Source organism: Gymnoscopelus microlampas, assembly GCF_963454915.1.
Source record: "Gymnoscopelus microlampas genome assembly, chromosome: 24".
NCBI classification, from domain to species: Eukaryota; Metazoa; Chordata; class Actinopteri; order Myctophiformes; family Myctophidae; genus Gymnoscopelus; species Gymnoscopelus microlampas.
The window spans coordinates 35,834,910-35,853,801 of NC_139961.1; the positions used below are offsets into that span (position 1 = coordinate 35,834,910).

Consider the following 18,892-nt stretch of genomic DNA (forward strand, 5'->3'; position numbering starts at 1 on the left):
GAAACCGAATGGAACCGAGTGCAGACTACACAAATGGAACGATCCGCCATTGTTTTCTGCTGCGCTGTTTTAACTTTTTACTTTCGGTTTTAAAATGCCCTCTTCTTTTTTGAGGCACGGAATTTACTTTTAAGATATCGTTTGGATAGAATTTAATTGTTTAACTTCATATATGTGGTCAATTTATCATGACAGAGCCCATTTAAAAACAAATATTCAGTGTTTGACAACAGTTTTTTTCTTTTTTTGATCTCTGAACTTGCCTAGAATCACTTTAAGCTACAACACATTATAAATGTATGAAAATCAAAAGGAGACTATGATGGAGCACGTAATAACAATTTGAGTGGGGTTTAAATCCGGGCCACATGAAGACATTCTGGGCCCAAGGGCTTCAACATTTTACAACATTAGTCTCCAATGTGTCACCTGAACTCTTTTTCATGAGGTCTTTCAAGATTTGTACAGCTCTCTCCGCTAGTCCATTTGAGGACGGATGGTAAGGAGCTGCTGTAATATGTGTGATTCCGTTCTTTGCCATAAACTTACTTGCCTCACTGACAAAATTTTGAGCATTATCTGAAACAATTATCTCAGGAATTCCATGTGTACTAAAACTGTTCCTCAGACAATTTATAGTAGCTGCCGATGTGGCTGAACTCACAGGATACACATCCATCCACTTTAGTCCAGGGGCCAAGCCAGATTTTGGTACCACCTAAGGTGGCCGTACATTTTTGGTATTTTTGTATTCCTACATGTCTCTAGTTTATATTTTGATATGATACATTTTCCAATTCAGTAGCTTAATGACAGTAATCACTCTAAACCGGCTAATGTATCCGGTAGGAGACACAAAGTAGAATCTTTGTGTCTCCTACCGGAAATACACCCGGGCATCAAATTATTGCGACAAAAAACAAAATATATCCATGTATTCAAGGGAATACCAGTCATTTCGCCCATTCCGCAGTTCGCCCAAAAAGTCGGACATTTCGCCCAGACATTTCGCCCATTTTCACGGACATTTCGCCCAGACATTTCACCCATAGATAGTGAAGCTAGTTTGTGTGCGAGAATGAGAGAGGGTTAGGGTTAGATAAAAGCTCTCTCTCTCTCTCTCTCTGTGTGTGTGTGTGTGTGTGTGTGTGTGTGTGTGTGTGTGTGTGTGTGTGTGTGTGTGTGTGTGTGTGTGTGTGTGTGTGTGTGTGTGTGTGTGTGTGTGTGTGAGAGACGCAGTCAGTGGGGCAAACGCAGTCCCCACGAAAAATATTTACGATTCTGTCCCTATCGGTACATAACTCGGACGGCGCGTAGTCGACTAGCAGGACCATCGGCTGGTCGTTGCGGGCACTCGCGCCTGGAGGCGCTCGGGCGCAACTCCTCAGCCTCAAGGTCTGCTGAATCGGCGCGCCTCCGTCATGGTCCAAAACTATACTTTATCGGCGAAAAAAAGTAGTCCGCGGATGACTGAAAATTCCCCTCTTCAAATAAAGCCATTTATAATGAATCTCGCACAACAACTGATTGATTATATATTTATAATGAATGTCGGGCGAAATGTCTGGGTGAAATGTCAGGGGGTGGGCGAAATGTCTGGGAAAAACGTCTGGGGTGGGCGAAATGTCTGGGCGAAATGTCTGGGGGTGGGCGAAATGTCCGCTCAAAAACACGGGCGAAATGGATTTAGGGCGAAATGTCTGGTTACCATTCAAGGCTTCATGGGGTGTGCAATTGATAGAAAATAAATTATTTTTTGGCTGAACTCCTCCTTTAAGTTTCCCAGGGGGACTCTCTACCCATTCAGCTATGACCACCCTAGACCGAAGGAGGGTCAACATTTACAAGCTTATGGAAAGCAGTCTTTTTGCAAACACCAAAAATCTGAGAAGTTATCAATTGCACACCCCATGAAGCCTTGAATACATGGATATATTTTGTTTTTTGTCGCTATAATTTGATGCCCGGGTGTATTTCCGGTAGGAGACACAAAGATTCTACTTTGTGTCTCCTACCGGATACATTAGCCGGTAGGTAGTGATAACTGCCAATAAGCTACTGAATTGGAAGATGTATCATACCAAAATATAAACTAGAGACATGTAGGAATACAAAAATACAAAAACTTTACGGCCACCTCAGGTGGTACCAATTTGTGAAAATATCAGTGTTGGCCCCTGGACTACTTTGAGTGTGCATCTATTATCACAAGAAACATTTTTCCCATGAAAGGCCCGCCAGGGTTTGTCCGGCCACTCCCAGGGGTGGAGAGGTGCACTAGCAGGAGCCTTCCTGTGCTCTTGACATGTGGTGCATGACTTGACCTTATGCTCTATGTCCATGTCCATATTTGGCCACCACAGATAGCTTCTGGCTAAACTTTTCATTCGACTCATGCCTGGATGTGATTGATGCAGTTGCTCTAACATTGCTGCTCTTCCTTTCTGTGGAATCACTACCCGGGCCCCCCACAGCACACACCCATCCTGAACACTAAGCTCCTGTTGTCTCTGTCGATAAGGACTAAACTCAACCCCCATGTTATCAGGCCACCCCTTCAGCAGATACTCACGTACTCTCGCTAGAATGGGGTCTCTGCTTGTCCAGCCCCTGATCTGTGCAGGTGTCATCAAGGGGAACTGGTCTTGTGCCAGCATCAACACTTGGTCCTCTATGATAGCTGCCTCTGTATAATCAGGTAATGGTAGGCGGCTGAGAGCATCTGCATTTCCATTATCCTTTCCCGCTCTGTATCTCATATTCATATGCTCTCAGTGTTACCGCCCATCTCATGACCCTTGGCGAAGCCATCTGGGGCACGGCCTTCATCTCATTGAACAAGCTTATCAATGGTTTGTGGTCAGTGTAGATTTGAAACTTCCTTCCATACAGATATTTATGAAAACGTTTTACCCCAAATATCACAGCCAGCCCTTCTTTGTCCAATTGTGAATAATTTTTCTCTGCTGGATTTAGGGTGCGTGATACGAACCCAATGGGCTTTTCGGATCCATCCGTCATGCGGTGAGCCAGGACCGCCCCCACACCATACGGTGACGCGTCACAGGCTAGTATCAACTCCTTGGTTTCATCATAGTGCACCAATACACTGCTGGACTGTAATAGTTCTTTTGACAGCTTGAATGCTGCTTCTTGTTCTGGTCCCCATGACCACGGCACCTCTTTTCTCAGCAGCTTGTGCAAAGGTGCTAGTAATGTAGACAGATTTGGCAAGAACGTGTTATAGAAATTCAAGAGTCCTAGATATCCTTTCAGCTCTGTCACTGATGATGGTGTAGGTGCTTGCTGCACCGCTTTCACCTTCGTTGGCACTGGGTGAATGCCTGTGGTGTCCACTTGATGCCCTAGAAATGTCACTTCTTTCTCCATGAACTGGCACTTGCTTCTCTTTAAGCGCAGTCCCGCCTCCTTCAGACGCTGTAGCACCGAGTCTAGTATATGATCCTGGTCATCCTTTCCAGTCAGTATGATATCGTCTAAGTACACCGCTACTTGAGGGATGCCCCTTAACACCCCCTCCATAGTACGCTGGAAAATAGCTGGACTCGAACTAACCCCAAATGGTAACCTGGTGTACACAAAGAGCCCCTTGTGTGTATTAACTGTGACATATTTCTTGGATTCCTCATCTAAAACTATCTGTTGATATGCATGGCTCAAATCTAACTTACTGTATTTTGCACCCTCTCCTAGGGTTGCAAACATGTCTTCCATTTTTGGAATGGGGTACTGTTCTAGTGAAGACACTTTATTTACAGTCAACTTGTAGTCCCCACACAGCCTAACTGTCGTATCGGGCTTCAACACCGGGACTATGGGTGCGGCCCATTCTGAGAATGTCACTGGTTCTATTATTTTCTCCTTCTGCAACCGATCTATTTCTGCCTCCACCTTTTGTTTCATAGCAAATGGCACTGATCTTGGTTTATAGAATCGGGGCTTGGCATCACTGTCTACGTGTATCTTTCCCAGCTCCTCTTTGAACACTGTCTCATGTCTCATCAACACGTCCTGCACTCTTACTTCCTGTTCTGCTACTGTATTTACCCTTTGCCAATCCACCCCCAGCGCTTTTATCCACCCTCGTCCTACCAGGCTTGGTCCTACTCCTTCCACTACTACCACTGGTAATGACTTTGTCCTGTCTTTATACTCGACTTTCACATAAGCTGCACCTATCACTGGTACTGGATGTCCACTGTAAGTTCTCAATTGTATTCTGCACTGCTTCAACTTGGGTGTCCTGGCCTGCTTTCCCAAATTCTGAAATTCCCCTGTTGACATTATTGTATAGCCACAACCTGTGTCTACCTCATAAGTCATTGGTGTTCCATTCACCCTCAATTTCTGCCTTAGGGGTTCTTCTCTAGGAATGATTATCTCCTGATCTATATTGTACACAGTGACTACGTCCTCTGTACTATCTATGCTGTATACAGTGAAAACATCCTCCTCCTCATTACTATCCTCCCTTTCCTCTTGAATGAAATGCGCCTTTTTCTCAAATCTCCCTCTCTCTCTTCCCTTTTCTTCCATGTGTTTTGAGTACTCACATTTTCACCTGCCTTTGACTTACAGGCCCTCCTAATGTGTCCCATTTTCCCACAGTTATGACACTTTTCATCTGCAAATCTACAGTCATTCGCCAAGTGGGTAGTTCCCCCACATCTGAAGCATTTACCATATTTGGCAGGCGGCTTCGCCCGGACATCAGTCACTTTGTTTACAGTTCCCTCTGCAGCGCGACTCCATTTTGCGCTTTCCCGCGCGCTGTTTAACTCCTTCATGTCCTTGTGAGCCGCCTCCATGGCCTGCGCCTTCGCCTGCGCCTTCCTCAACGCAGTGTCAAAAGTTAATCCATCCTCCGAGAGCAGCCTCCGCTGAATACTGTCCTCGTTGATCCCACAAACTAAACGATCTCTCAACATCACCGTGAGAGTATCTCCAAAATTGCAGTCCTGGGCGAGCTTCCACAACATTTTAACATTTTCCCCTGGCCTCCTGTCCCTGGAGTTAAACTTCCACCGCTGTACTATTTCACTTGGTTTTGGGTTGAAATGAGTTTTCAGCAGACTCACCAACTCCTCATAGGATTTAGCTCCCGGGCGATCAGGACTTAACAAGTTTCTCATTAACGTGTAGGTCTGTGCGCCCACACAGCTTAGCAAAATGGCCCGTTTCTTCTCAGCATTCGTAACCTCATTTGCAATGAAAAAATGATCGAGGATTTCACAGTATTCCTCCCACGTCTGCACGCCACTGTCAAAGTGTGCTACCGATCCCACTGTTCCAGCCATCTTCACGGACACCACCGCCAGCACCGAGCCGCTCGGATTCACAACACTGTTTTCGTTCACAACAACACTGTCTTTATCCGACGACTCTGACGACATATGTCCGTAAAAACGTGATAAGACTTCTTTTACTAAAAAACAACGCAATCTCCTCTCACCCAAACACTTCATCCGATTTGTCCTCGTCGCCATATGTAGTATATTGAATATATAAGACGCCACACAATGGATACTGTATCAACCGGCACAGGCTGCTTGTTTATTCTCCAGCACGGACACATACAAGTAGAACGAGCGCCAACATACATGTACTGCCCCAGTGGGCGGATACTTCCAACTCTGGCTAACTTAACTCTTAGTCCTGGTGTACTTGTGCCCCCTCCTGTCCAGGCCCCATAATGACAGTCCATAACATCCTCCTATAATTCTAGTAACCTCACGGTGGTGGTGGTTGGGTGGTGGTTGGGTGGACTCTTGATCAAACTGCGCATGCGTCGTTGCCAGGTTTCGCGAGAGAAACAAGCAGCAAGGTCTATGAAAACGAGGCCAAACCAAACGAACCCTATAACACCAACATTGGCCCTAAAGCGCTTACAATCGGCGGACATGGCAACACCGACGCCGACGCTACACCATAGACCCCGCCCACTCTCTACTGTGGAAACAAAGTAAACACTCCAGATTCTTTCCCCCACACACGATGCACATTAGCTCCATAAAGAACGGTTCTATGTCGTTCTCTTCCAGGATCGGGCGAACGTCCGCCAAGGCTCCGCTGTTTACCCTTTTGTATACATCGTATCCCAAAACTAATGGTAGATTCTAAACCGCACGGATATTTAAGGTTTGGTCGGCTGCATAATATTTTAGGTCGCCAGCGAAACTACCCGTTTAAATCGCTTATTTAGTCAGCCTGTGGCCATGTTTCCCATTGGAGCCAAACCGGGAGCAGTACTGGCAGCGGACGTAGGGTTTTTTTTCGGGTTGAATGGGAAACAACGTCCGCCAAGGCTCCGCTGTTTACCCTTTTGTATACATCGTATCCCAAAACTAATGGTAGATTCTAAACCGCACGGATGTTTAAGGTTTGGTCGGCTGCATAATATTTTAGGTCGCCAGCGAAACTACCCGTTTAAATCGCTTATTTAGTCAGCCTGTGGCCATGTTTCCCATTGGAGCCAAACCGGGAGCAGTACTGGCAGCGGACGTAGGGTTTTTTTTCGGGTTGAAATGGCCACAGGCTGACTACATAGCCTGAATAAATAAGTTTGCCACGGGACCCGGGGCGGGCGCCAAACTGCACATTTTGGCTGCTCATACTCCCCTACTGAAAATAAAAATAAATAAAAAATAAAAAGCTCACAACGTCTCGCGATGCGTTGTGAAAATAGGGAGATGGAGAGAGAGAGAGAGGGACAGAGAGAATACTCAAATACCTTGAGTAAAAACACTTCACAGTACTGAAAATGAGTACAAATACTTAAAAGTACTGAAAATGAGTAAAAATACTTCAAAGTTGAAAAACAAAGTACAAATACTTAAAGATTGATAAAAACACTAAAAATACCTAAAAGTTGAGAAAAACAGTAAAAATACTTAAAAATAGGGGGGCGCCACCACGGGGCGCGCGCGGGGGAGAAACCGCGCCACAGGACGTGCATTAACCCCAACTTTGCAACTACTTTCGCCTGCGCCCTTCCCCGGGTATGGTCTAGTGCCTAGTAAACCCACCATATAACAGTAACATTTCTTTGATTAAAGAAGGACAAAACGATTCTCTTACAGGAAATGTTTTCTTGCTCATCACAGGTGAGACATAATAAGATCTATTCGAAGTTTAATGAAAACGTACAATGTATGTGTTTCAAACATATAACAGCACGATAAGCATAATATAAAATATATGCAGTGGTGTAAAGTAACTAAGTAAATGTACTCAAGTACAGTACAATTATGAGGTATGTTTTACTTTACTGGAGTATTTCCCATTTTCAATACTTTCACTTCTACTCCACTACATCTCAGAGGCAAATATTGTACTTTTACTCCACTACAATTATTTGAAAACTTTAGTTACTAGTTACTTTGAAGATTTTGAACATTATTACAAAACAACCACAACATAACCACTTATATATACATTTCGGACATTTGAAAATAGCCGATCTGCAAGCTCGCGACACATTGTGAGCTTGTAGATCTGCTATTTTCAAAATATTTTTATAAATTGTATACATTCGAAAACTTGTGAAATGAGGCATTCTGCACAATGAGCACTTTCTACTTTTGGTACTTTAGTATATTTTGCTACCAATACCTTTGTACTTTTACTTACTTACTCAAGTAAATTTGTAATCCCGGACTTTTACTTGTAACAGAGTATTTCTACATTACAGTATTGATACTTTTACTCTTTTTAGTAAACAATTTGAATACTTTTTCCACCACTGCATATATGACATAGATGTACAGTAGACAACTGTAGACACTGTTCACATATGCTCACCTTTATCGGCGCTCCTTGTCTGTGGCGGACCAGCATCTGTGGATTCATAAGCATAATATAATCGGTGGAGTAGCCGTTATATGCCGGCTACAGTACAACATAATTATCCATTTAACTTGAAGAGTAACTGTAAATTGAATTAATTCATCCACTGTGTGTTATCCAAATGTTCATATCCTTGGACTGCTCCAGAAAATATGAAAGCTATGCCTCCTTTAAAAGTAACCTACGGTAGCCTACTTAACAGTAACACACTGGACCTTTGATAGACATTTGCACTGTTATTCACTCAGCAGCTTTTGTCAGATGGTTGTCAAATGGCTGTTTTAGATCGATACGTTTGATCGTGACCAGGCATGCAATGCTCATTTGGTATGTTCTTGCACTCTATTTCAATGACGTGACGCGCACGTCGCTTAACACTTACACTGCAAGTCACACAATGGACAATTGATATGCATCTAGGCTTATTCCTAGGTTAATTCGCTAGGTGTGAGGTGTGAGTCGGGAACCTTTGAAAACTTTGTTGAGGTGCGAATTTAAAGTAGTTTTAAATCTATGCGTGTGCCTGCGTGTGCTCCTGATCAAATAGGTTCCGGTGCAAATAGGTGCAAGGCCGTCCAGTGAGCATTGCACCCCTGATCGTGACACAAGGTTAGGGCGAGACCACACCCTAACCTTGGCGAGACCACGCCGCAAGACCACAGTCTGGCGGCGGGCATTCCTGTGCATTTGTGAAACGCCCCGAGCCAACGCCCAATTATCAGCTGAATAGAGCATTATTGACAGTATTTATTCCCCCTGCGTATACACAGGACCTGGGAGACTTAAAAGGATCCCTGCCTTATTTTTTATTCATTGTATTAAAAAATCATGTATGTAAAAAAACATATTTTTTATATGCCTTAATAGTTAAAATAAAATAAAAACACCTTAGATATTTTCTTTTTTTTACAAATAGTTCAGGGAGAACACCGGTCACAAGTTGATGATGTAATTGAATTTGTCCATGTGTGGTCCAGCCCTATGGGATGTAATGGAATATTGTTTAGGTTAAATATGATTATATCAACTTGCGACCGGCGTTGTACCCCATGAGTTAAAGATAAACTATTTCTAAAATAAAGAAAATATTGAAGGCATTTTTCGTTAAAAAAATAATATTATAGAAGCACCAGACTCATACCAACGCAGTGATATAGTCTGGCTACGCGAGGCTAGCGATCTATGCCTGCATCAGCTGTGTCAAATCGTTGTCCAGACCGTCGCCAATGCAGCTCTTGCCACGGGCAGGCGTGTGTGTGTGTGTGTGTGTGTGTGTGAGAGATAATTATTGGATACCGTAGGTGGACACAGTCACAGGCCCCCAGACAACTTGTCGTAATGTCAATGAGACGTATTCTGCATTACGACCCATCTTCACTGTAAATGTGGGTGCGTATTCTGGTCCAAAGTGCAGTTTAAACTTTACTGGATTCTGAAAACAGATATAACACGATAAGTTCAGTCAGATAACTCACGTAGATTGAACCAATATAATAGAACAAATAGATTGAACCAATATAATAGAATGAGAATACAAGTGTGGATGTAATATTTTATCTTGGCGTTCAGGCTCTGCTACATTTTTCTCCCTGCTCAGCACAATGAAGACAACCATCATTAACCATTAAGAGCAGATAGATATACAATAACAGCCATCATTAACCATTAAGAGCAAGGAGATAGATATATAATAACAACCATCATTAGACATTAAGAACAGGGAGATAGATATATAATAACAACCATCATTAACCATTAAGAGCAGGGAGATAGATATACAATAACAGCCATCATTAAACATTAAGAGCAGGGAGGGGGAAACCCGCCCCATTGGTCAGCTGTTTGCCACGTCAGTGTATGACGTATGGGTCTTGCATGACACTGTATACAGCCACTTAGTAATGAGCATGCATGAAACCTCTCGAGTGTATACTGCCTGAACTAAACTCGCAGGCTACGTATCATATAGATAGCTATTGTATTACTTCAGTGCTAGTATTGGTTGTACATTGTACTTGTAGCAGTAGTAATAATACTATTGTATTATAATAGTATTGGTAGTAGTATAACTAGTCCTAATAGTCGAGGTCCTGAATAAAAGGCCCCGCTGAAAAAGAGATGTCCTATTAACACCAGTTGTCTTGTTGCTTGTTGTCTGTCTTGTGTGATGTGAAATTGTCCTTTATGTAATGTACAGTCAGTGAAGACAAATTTCCCCACGGGGACCAATAAATCTAATCTAATCTAGTACTTGAAGTAATTGGAAATGAAAGGAAATGATCAGGTTCCCTAACTCACATTGTTTTTAAAACATACAATAAACTATGGCTGCATTGTAGTATAATTTATTAAAGTAATGTAACTATAGGTTACTATCATAACCCCGGTTGTATGAAATACGAAGCAAGAGGTCTCGCTTTGGGAGAGCGCCTCCAAGCGAACACAGAAGCATTATCTTGATACACGTCAAGACAGGAGACTCCCTGACTGGATCGATTCATTCCCCTTAGTTAGGGAATTTTAGCAAGATGTTTGGACCATCTGTGAAAAGGTCTGCGAACCATCTGCGAAGGTTGGCCAATCAGGTGGCGAGTTCGAGTGAAACCGAATGGAACCAAGTCCAACCTGAGTGCACCCGACCAAAAACGAGCGGCAGGCATCTTTTCTGTGCGCGATATTTCTCCGCTGTTTGTTTAAACTTCAAAAAGCTCTCAAACTTCTATTTTGAGGCACGTAATTTACTTATAAGATATTGTTTGGATAGAATTTAGTTTGTTTAACTTCATATATGTGGTCAATTAATCATGACAGAGCCTATTTAAAAATAAAAATTCAGAGAACCGGCCGGGGCAGGCAGTGACACGTATGTATCCGAATAAAGCAACCTATTTTCGGCATAGCCCCTTCAAAAGTCCCCTTGCGTCATACTTGGCTGGGGATGGGGAAAATGAGCTGCTGATTGGCTGAAGGGGAACGGACTGCTGATTGGCTGAAGGGGTTGTCAGTCAACTGTACTAATCCAGCCCAGCTCCCAAATTGACCATACAGGCCTGTAGACCAGACTCCTTCCTGAAATCAAATGCAAATGAGATTTCCGGAGGGAGGGGGGTTTACCAGGTTAGACTTAAGGAGCCCCGAGGGCTTGGGTGAAAAAAAGGAAAAGTCTAAAATTAACTTGTGAGGTGTCTAACCAGGGGTTTTTAGGGGTGCTGAATCTATTACAACCAGATATACACTTGACCCCCTGCTTTTTACATAAATGATGAAGGTTTGAGCCAGAAAATGACATGAGACATGAGACTCCACTATAGCCAAGAAGAGACAATGACCTAAGATGACACTTCAATGTTGTTGACAGCAGTTACTGGAACTTCCACAGAAAAGGGAAATGGAATCTCAAGAAGTGGAAGTGTGGCCTGGTTGCGCCATCATTGTTAGGAAATGTGCCCATATAATAGCATGTGTCTGCTCACTCATCAGTTAACATGAGTTTAATATAGAGGGCTGGATGAAGTAAGAGAAATTCTCAAAAACACTCAAACACTCAAAAACGCTCTGCTCACTAGCATTATATTTCAGTTAAATAATGACTGTTAATTAAGGGCTTGATTAAAAGTGTTGCGCATAGTATCGCATAGTATCGGACAATTGGTTGAGAAACAGTGTTATAAAGGGTTATGCATATTTTAGTTCTTATAACTCTAATCATACAGAGTTATAAGCTGATCATAATATATCATAGACCTGGGATGCATAGTGTTAGTGTTACCAAAAAAAAAACAAATCTTAGCCCATATCCCCTCCCAACACAACAGTGGTCCCCAGGTTGAGTCTTAGTCAGGGTGGTGGTCCCTGGTTCAAAATCAGTTGAAAGCCCCTGACCTAATTAGACACCTCACAAGTTAATTTTAGACTTCTATTTTTTGTTCATATTTTATAAACCCAAGCCCTCTGGGCTCCTTAACTTTGATTGGCTCTCCAGGATTTTCCACGAGGATTTGGGTTTGCATTAATTGAGAGGTGATTCTAGACACCTATAAGAACACATTGGTGAAGAAAGCTATTGGTAGTAATTTTTTTCACAGATGGTCCAAACATGTTGCTAAAATTCCCTAACTACCTGGAGCGGAGGCCCCGCCATCCGCCCTATATAACCAGGGGGCGATCAGTCACTCATTCCTTCAGAATAAAAGTCCTCTTCTCGTCCACAGAAACAAGAAGGGGGTCCTTGCGAGACCTCTTGCTTCGTATTTCATATAACCGGGGTTACGATAGTAACCTATAGTTATATTTTAATACTTCGCTCCAGGTCTCGCTATGGGAGAGAATTTGATAAACTCCCTGATTGTAAAATTCCGAAGTGTCAAATGCCTGAAAACGACGCCCAGGACCGTGTCCACCACTAGGGGTGCAGACACAACCTAGGTGCACCAAACATTGATGGAACGATAGAGAAAAGGGTAAACAGCCCCTATCATAGGCATTCCAACAGAATACCATGTAGACAAGGCCCCTTTATATCAATATCGTTGACGAAGAACAAGGCCTACACCTGGTCGGGCGTGTCTGCTCCCGGCCCCTGCTGATAACAGGGCCCAGAGGCCCAGGTCGAGCACCCTAGTGATACGACAACTGGGAAAGCCAGGACGGCCGTGTAACGGCCAAAAAGGGGGTATACCCACGCGTGGGCTACCACACACACGTATTACAAAGTGGCTTATTACACACCCACTTTGATTATCTCCAACCAGCATGGTTGGAGATGCTCTGTGAGGCCGACATCACAGAGCCGTGCACGGTTTCGGGAGCCAGCGCCCTAGGTTGTGGACGTCAGTGCCACCCCCATTACGGTCCCCAACTAGACCAGTGTGGGGCCCCAAGGGACAGCGGGGAAAGACCTGCTGGGCAGCAGACCCATTTACCGGAGCCGAACTCCGGCCGTACATGCAACCAATCATTTGTTATGGCCCGCGTTACAGCGGTCAGCTCTACGTGGCAGCCCTGGTTGCCCACGAGGGTCCAGAGTGACACCCGGGAGGGAACCGCTAGTGACCCACAGACTTTTCTGTGGGTCACTAGCGGTTCCCTCCCGGGTGTCACTCTGGACCCTCGTGGGCAACCAGGGCTGCCACGTAGAGCTGACCGCTGTAACGCCTTTCGGGAGCCAGCGCCCTAGGTTGTGGACGTCAGTGCCACGTCAGTGCCACGTCAGTGCCACCCCCATTACGGTCCCCAACTAGACCAGTGTGGGGCCCCAAGGGACAGCGGGGAAAGACCTGCTGGGCAGCAGACCCATTTACCGGAGCCGAACTCCGGCCGTACATGATGCAACCAATCATTTGTTATGGCCCGCGTTACAGCGGTCAGCTCTACGTGGCAGCCCTGGTTGCCCACGAGGGTCCAGAGTGACACCCGGGAGGGAACCGCTAGTGACCCACAGAAAGGTCTGTGGCTAGGTCTGCGATACAACCAGTCACAGCCCCCTGGTGGGTCGAGTACGAACTGAGGGCCCCACATCACCTCAGGCTTGCCTGTCGGGAAGAGCTATGGGTCCCCCTGGCGGTTGAAATGCCACCATACCTAGCCTAGCCTCGTCGAATAAGCATGACCATGAGCAACTGTCCCCTATATGAGTCGAAAATGGCCGACGCCATGAGACCTCAGGCGCTGCGTAGTTTATCGAGGTGGCTCGCGGGCTCACCTTTGATGTGCACAGGATTCGGCCCGTTTGTCATGGAGAAAACCTGATAGGGCCAGCATGACAGTACATCATACAGTCCCGAGACCCAGTTACGGTGATGAAAGAAAATTTCTCATGCAGCTTATGCTGTCCTGCTCTCGTTTACACGACACAGCTCGTAGTGCCCAGCCACTGCTCTGCCGGCTGGGTGCGGGGTATAAGGTATTAGGCCATAGGCTGAGGGCCCTCTAAGCATGTATGACCGTGGTCTCAGTATACTATGGGCTTTTTTAATTTTTTACAGTTCTACGGTATTATCGTACCTGAGACAACATTGGTCCTACTGCTACATTTTCTGAATCAGGAGCAGTAGGCTCATCGCCCTATGGTCTGGGTAACATCACATATAGTTTGCAACCTTTATTCATATTTTGAAGAAAACAGACAGTGTTTAAACTGAAAGAGTTTTTATTATTTTAAGCAAGAAATTAAACATCCACCTTTAGGCTGCGTACATCTATACTACAATTTGATTGTAGGCGCATGCGTGGACGTTTGTAGATTTGTAAGTTTGATCAGTGTTGTGTTGCCAGATTGCGCGCGCGAGCAACAAGCAACCAGCTTCATGCAAAAACACAGAGCTGCGCACTGCGCATGCGTGCACGCACTTTCCCTAACCAATTACACGCCACTTCACGCTTACAACTCCTGGACATGGCAACCCCGCCAACCCCACCCCATCCAACTACTGTCTGTCTGAAACTTTACACTTCATCACAACACACCGAACCCACGCACGCACAGGACAAGACCACTTCTCATTGCTCACTACACATTTTCCACCTGCAACATAATTACATCTATTCACCACATTACAACCACACCGGACGGGGAAATACTTTCGCACCGTTTACCGTCAGCACAACCGAATGCCGACGACCCCACAGCCGAAACAACACAAAGCGGCGGCCATTGAAATCAGCGGTCTTCGCTCGCTCGATCCACACACACATTCTTCCACTATGATCCTCACCCAGCCAGCAACAACAACAAAACAATGAAGAATAATATTGCAAAAATAGTTCCAATCCAGTGCGTAACACACAAACAACACCACCTAATTTTTTGTCACGAGCGCCGTGAAGAAAAAGTATGCAAGGGATAATGCATGGGGAGGTAGTCATTATTGAAATTTAAAGCCCTTCAGGGCGATTAACCACCATTCTCCCGCTTATTACACGGCTACTTAATAAATACATAAATACATTTACCCTAAAGTAACAACACAACGAAGTATTTCCTTGCTTACGGCAATGAAAGTATTCCATAAGTATTGGGCTGGCCGGACAAGTTCGCCTCGCAAAAACAAATGACGAAATGAAAAACAACTCGCCCCAAAACACACTCGGATTTGCCCCGGGGCGACTGTGTTTTGGGGCGAGCGTTTTGGTATTTCCCCCGTTGTTCAAGGCAGGGCAGTGGATCAAATACAGTCACTTTTCGGTTATTGCATCGTCTATTTCTCACTTCAAATGTTTTCAAGAACATTCTTGAGAGCAACGTTTAGTTGTAAATGACATTGGTTGTTTGTTTACATGGCTGTCATGTTGGATAAAGCATAAAACCAAGCAGCGCAGGTTACATCTCTGCATCACCACAAAAACAACAACAGAAGCGCGTCCTCCGCTTCACCCCCCTATCATATATTATAGGCATTTCAGCCCTTTATCGCTTAGCACTTTTAATGAGCACAAATTCAATAAGATTTATGAAACAATCTCTTTATTAATATGTAACTCTTACAGAAGATTACAGACACATTGCTTCACATCCAGCTAAATAGCCTTTTTTTAAATACTTTCACTCACCACAGTCTCTCTGTTGCAAACGGTCAGTGGTGGAAAAAGTACTCACATTTTCTACTTAAGTAAAAGTATCCATACTGCAATGTAGAAGTACTCTGACACAAGTAAAAGGTCTAAAGTACAAAAGTATTGGCATCAAAATATACTTAAAGTACCAAAAGCACAAGTACTAAAATGTTTGAAAATAGCAGATCTACAAGCTCACAACGCGTCGCCATGCGTTGTGAAAATAGCAGATCTACAAGCTCACAACGCCTCGCGATGCGTTGTGAAAATAGCAGATCTACAAGCTCACAACGCGTCGCGATGGTTGTGCAAATAGCAGATCTACAAGCTAACAACGCGTCGCAATGCGTTGTGAAAATAGCAGATCTACAAGCTCAGCCAGACGAGCCAGTGCATCTCGCCGCTTCTGGTCAGCTTTCAGGAAATCATTGTATTCTTCAACGCGTCTACTTTTCAAATGACCCTTCAGATTTGTGGTTGAAATCCTTGCTGGTATTACCCCCTCTTCAAATCTCATTGGAACATGTCTTGCAAACTGCTAAACGGCGATCTTTCTCTGAGGCAGTGAAGAAATCCCACACAGCCGATGTTGTCTCTTTTATTGTATGTAAACATGAAACGCATGTAGTACCATACTGGCATGTGCAGTTGTTCTTTGGTGTGTGAGTGTAGTATTATACCACCACCTAGGGATCTAATCTGGAACTGCAGATTGGCTGCAGAAAACACACACTGTAGCAAGCACAGTCAGTGAAGCACAAAACACAAGAAAATATCAGTGTTGCCACATTTACGCCAGAAACAAGCAACCACCTTCATGAAAAAAAAAACACAGCCGAAGGGGTCCGCCATGTTCCACGGGGGTCCGCGGGGGTCCCAACACTCCCAGGGGGTCCGCCCCCCAAAAAAAATCTTTTTCACTAGAGCCCCGTGCGCGGCTAGCGCACGGGGCTCATTTTCGAAACAAAAATGTACCATACTAGAGGTCCCCCTAGCGGCTAGGGGGGACCTCTAGTATGGTACATTTTAGGGCCTAGCCAACAAAATCGTTGGATACAAATGAAAACATCGCGAACCCCTTTGAAAGAGCCGTTGTAAAGACTGTGTCATTTATGGCTCATGTGTATATTATATTCATTTTTAAAATATATTTAAATATGTATGTATTCATATGTCATAATAGTATGTATATGTATATTGTAGATATAATGTATATGTTAAATATGTGTTGTACTGTAATACAGCATATGACATTATGATATAATAATGCATTATTATATTTGATGTTATATAATATATAACATCATTAATACAATATTTAATATAGTATAAGATATAATATGCTGAGGGTGCTGCAGCACCCCTGGTAGTGGGGAGTCCGCTCCGTGTGTCTGGCGCTGTCTGTCAATCCGGCGAACAGCCTTTTCCCATGTTGAAGCGCAAGGGGGTGGGGGGAGGGGTGGGGAGAGAGTCAGCGCGCTGAAGTCAAGGCACAGACTACTGTGTTGTTGACAGACAACGGATGCACGCTTATGAGAAACAACACAAAGAAAACCAGTTGCGTGCATTAGCGCATGATGAGGATAAAGGAAACATTCAGTGTAAATGTCCAGTTTGCAAATTCACAACGACTGTGCAAGATAATCCCCACACCAAGAGAGTAAAAAAAGAAAAAAACGTTTCAGTCATTATTCAGTCCGACTTCACTGTAGCCTATAGTAGCCTTTTCATAAATTATGTTAGTACTTAGGCTGTCCTGAAAGTTTATAATATTTATACAAATGTAAAGTTTCAAATACAAAAGTAGTAGTAGTAGGCGAGAATTAGCAAGCTGGACATTTAAACTGAATGTTTCCTTTATCGTCATCTTGCGCTAATGCACGCAACTGTTTTGCCAGGTTTTATTTTTGTTGTTTCTTATAAGCGTGCATCCGTTGTCCGTCACCAGCACAGTAGTCTGTGCCTTGACTTCAACATGGGAAAAGGCTGTTTGCTTCAAGCGAATCCCCCCCCCCCCCCCCCCCGCCCACACACACACACACACACACACACACACACAGGAATGTGTGTGGAGAAATGAGCGCTGTTTTTGTGTGTTTGCGACAACAGTGCATGCGGACAGACGGAGGGTGAGTTGGATGCGTCTTTTAATAATGAGAACACGCACGCGCGCACACACAGACGTGAAAGCAATGGCTTAGCAAGTGAAAGAAAGATAAAAACATAATGACCGCGCGTCTTTCTTTCTCTCTCTCTCTTTCTTTCGCCGAGAGAGAGAGAGAGAGAGAAAGAGAGAGACAGCCAGACAGAGAAACAGACAGCGAGCCCTGTTAGAGGCCAGTGTTGCCATGTCCTTGAATTGTAAGCGAGTTGAAAGCGATTTTGAGCGAGGAGGAATGGAGGCAAATTGGAGGAAAATTCACAGACCATATTGCTTATTTGGCGCGCGCAACCTGGGAACTGCGTGCTGACAGCTAAAGGGAACTAACCTCGTGTCACCAGTCTTTCCACCTCGGAGGGTCTCGCTGGGCGGTGGTCAGCGATGACGCTAAGGAAAAACATGGTCGACCGTAATGTTGTGAGTTTGTGTTGGCCGCAATTAATTATGCTTCGAGGGGGCAGCCCCCCCCCCCCCCCCTAGGGCTGGTGTGTCCAGGGGTGGGCAATACCGCACACTTTGGTCTGGCGGCGGGGGGTGCTGGTGTCCCGGGACGCCTCTGCGTGGCGGCGGCAGGGCGTGTTGTGCTGGCAATGGGGGCCCTTGGGATCCTTTCGCGCCTGCGCCTCACCCTACCAGGCGGCTGTCCATGTCCAGGTGTTGACGACGTCACCGAACAGGCCGCGTTGGTCCAGGATACCCGCTCGTTCCGCATCGGGAAGGCAGGAAAGGTCCAGCCATCTCGCCCTTTCCATCGACACCAGAAACGCCATGGCGTGGCCGTTAACGGACAGGGCCGACGCGTTGAGCTGCAGGGCCTCGTCGTTCAGCCGCCGCAGCTCCCGCATCAGTTCCGCAGTGGGGACGTTCCTGGCCGTCTTAAAAATGTGTGTTGTTGAGGAGCAGGGGGGAATTGATGGTGCGTGCACCTGCACCGAGGTCCGCTGGTTGAGGGTCAAGAAGATTCTGTCGTGCCTCGACGAGAAGACTGGCCCTCTGGCCAGGTACTCTGAGCCTGGAGGCAGGAGGAGGGCCGCCATGATCCTCTCCACGTTGGTTAGCCCTTCTTCCTGTTCCCTCAGGCATTCAAGGCCTCTGAGGTCTGGGATGGGTGAGGAATATGTCCAGGACTTACGGAGGAAGTCTAGGGTGGCGGGCGCGAGGGGAATGGGGTCCCTCGACTCCTGCGTTGCCCTGGGTTCACCGATGCCGTCGAAGAGGGAGGGCCGTGGGATGGCCCCCGACTCCGGGGGCCATCAATTGCTAACTCCATTATGCTAAACTGGAGTTAGCAAGCTAACGGATAGCGACAAAGCT

At 45.2% G+C, this 18,892-nt stretch overlaps 1 protein-coding gene across 5 annotated transcripts in view; it reads right to left on the reverse strand.

Annotated features, from left to right (window-relative positions):
* Nucleotides 1-18,892, reverse strand: part of LOC311040849 (uncharacterized protein) — a 79,402-nt gene that overhangs the window by 8,135 nt on the left and 52,375 nt on the right. For all 5 annotated transcript variants that reach the window (XM_084051218.1, XM_084051215.1, XM_084051216.1 and 2 more), the window contains 2 exons: nt 9,163-9,298; nt 7,822-7,857 (listed from right to left, as the gene is read on the reverse strand). In XM_084051218.1, the coding sequence (XP_083907344.1) occupies nt 7,822-7,857; nt 9,163-9,298 (172 nt within the window). The remainder of the gene's footprint in view (nt 1-7,821; nt 7,858-9,162; nt 9,299-18,892) is intronic.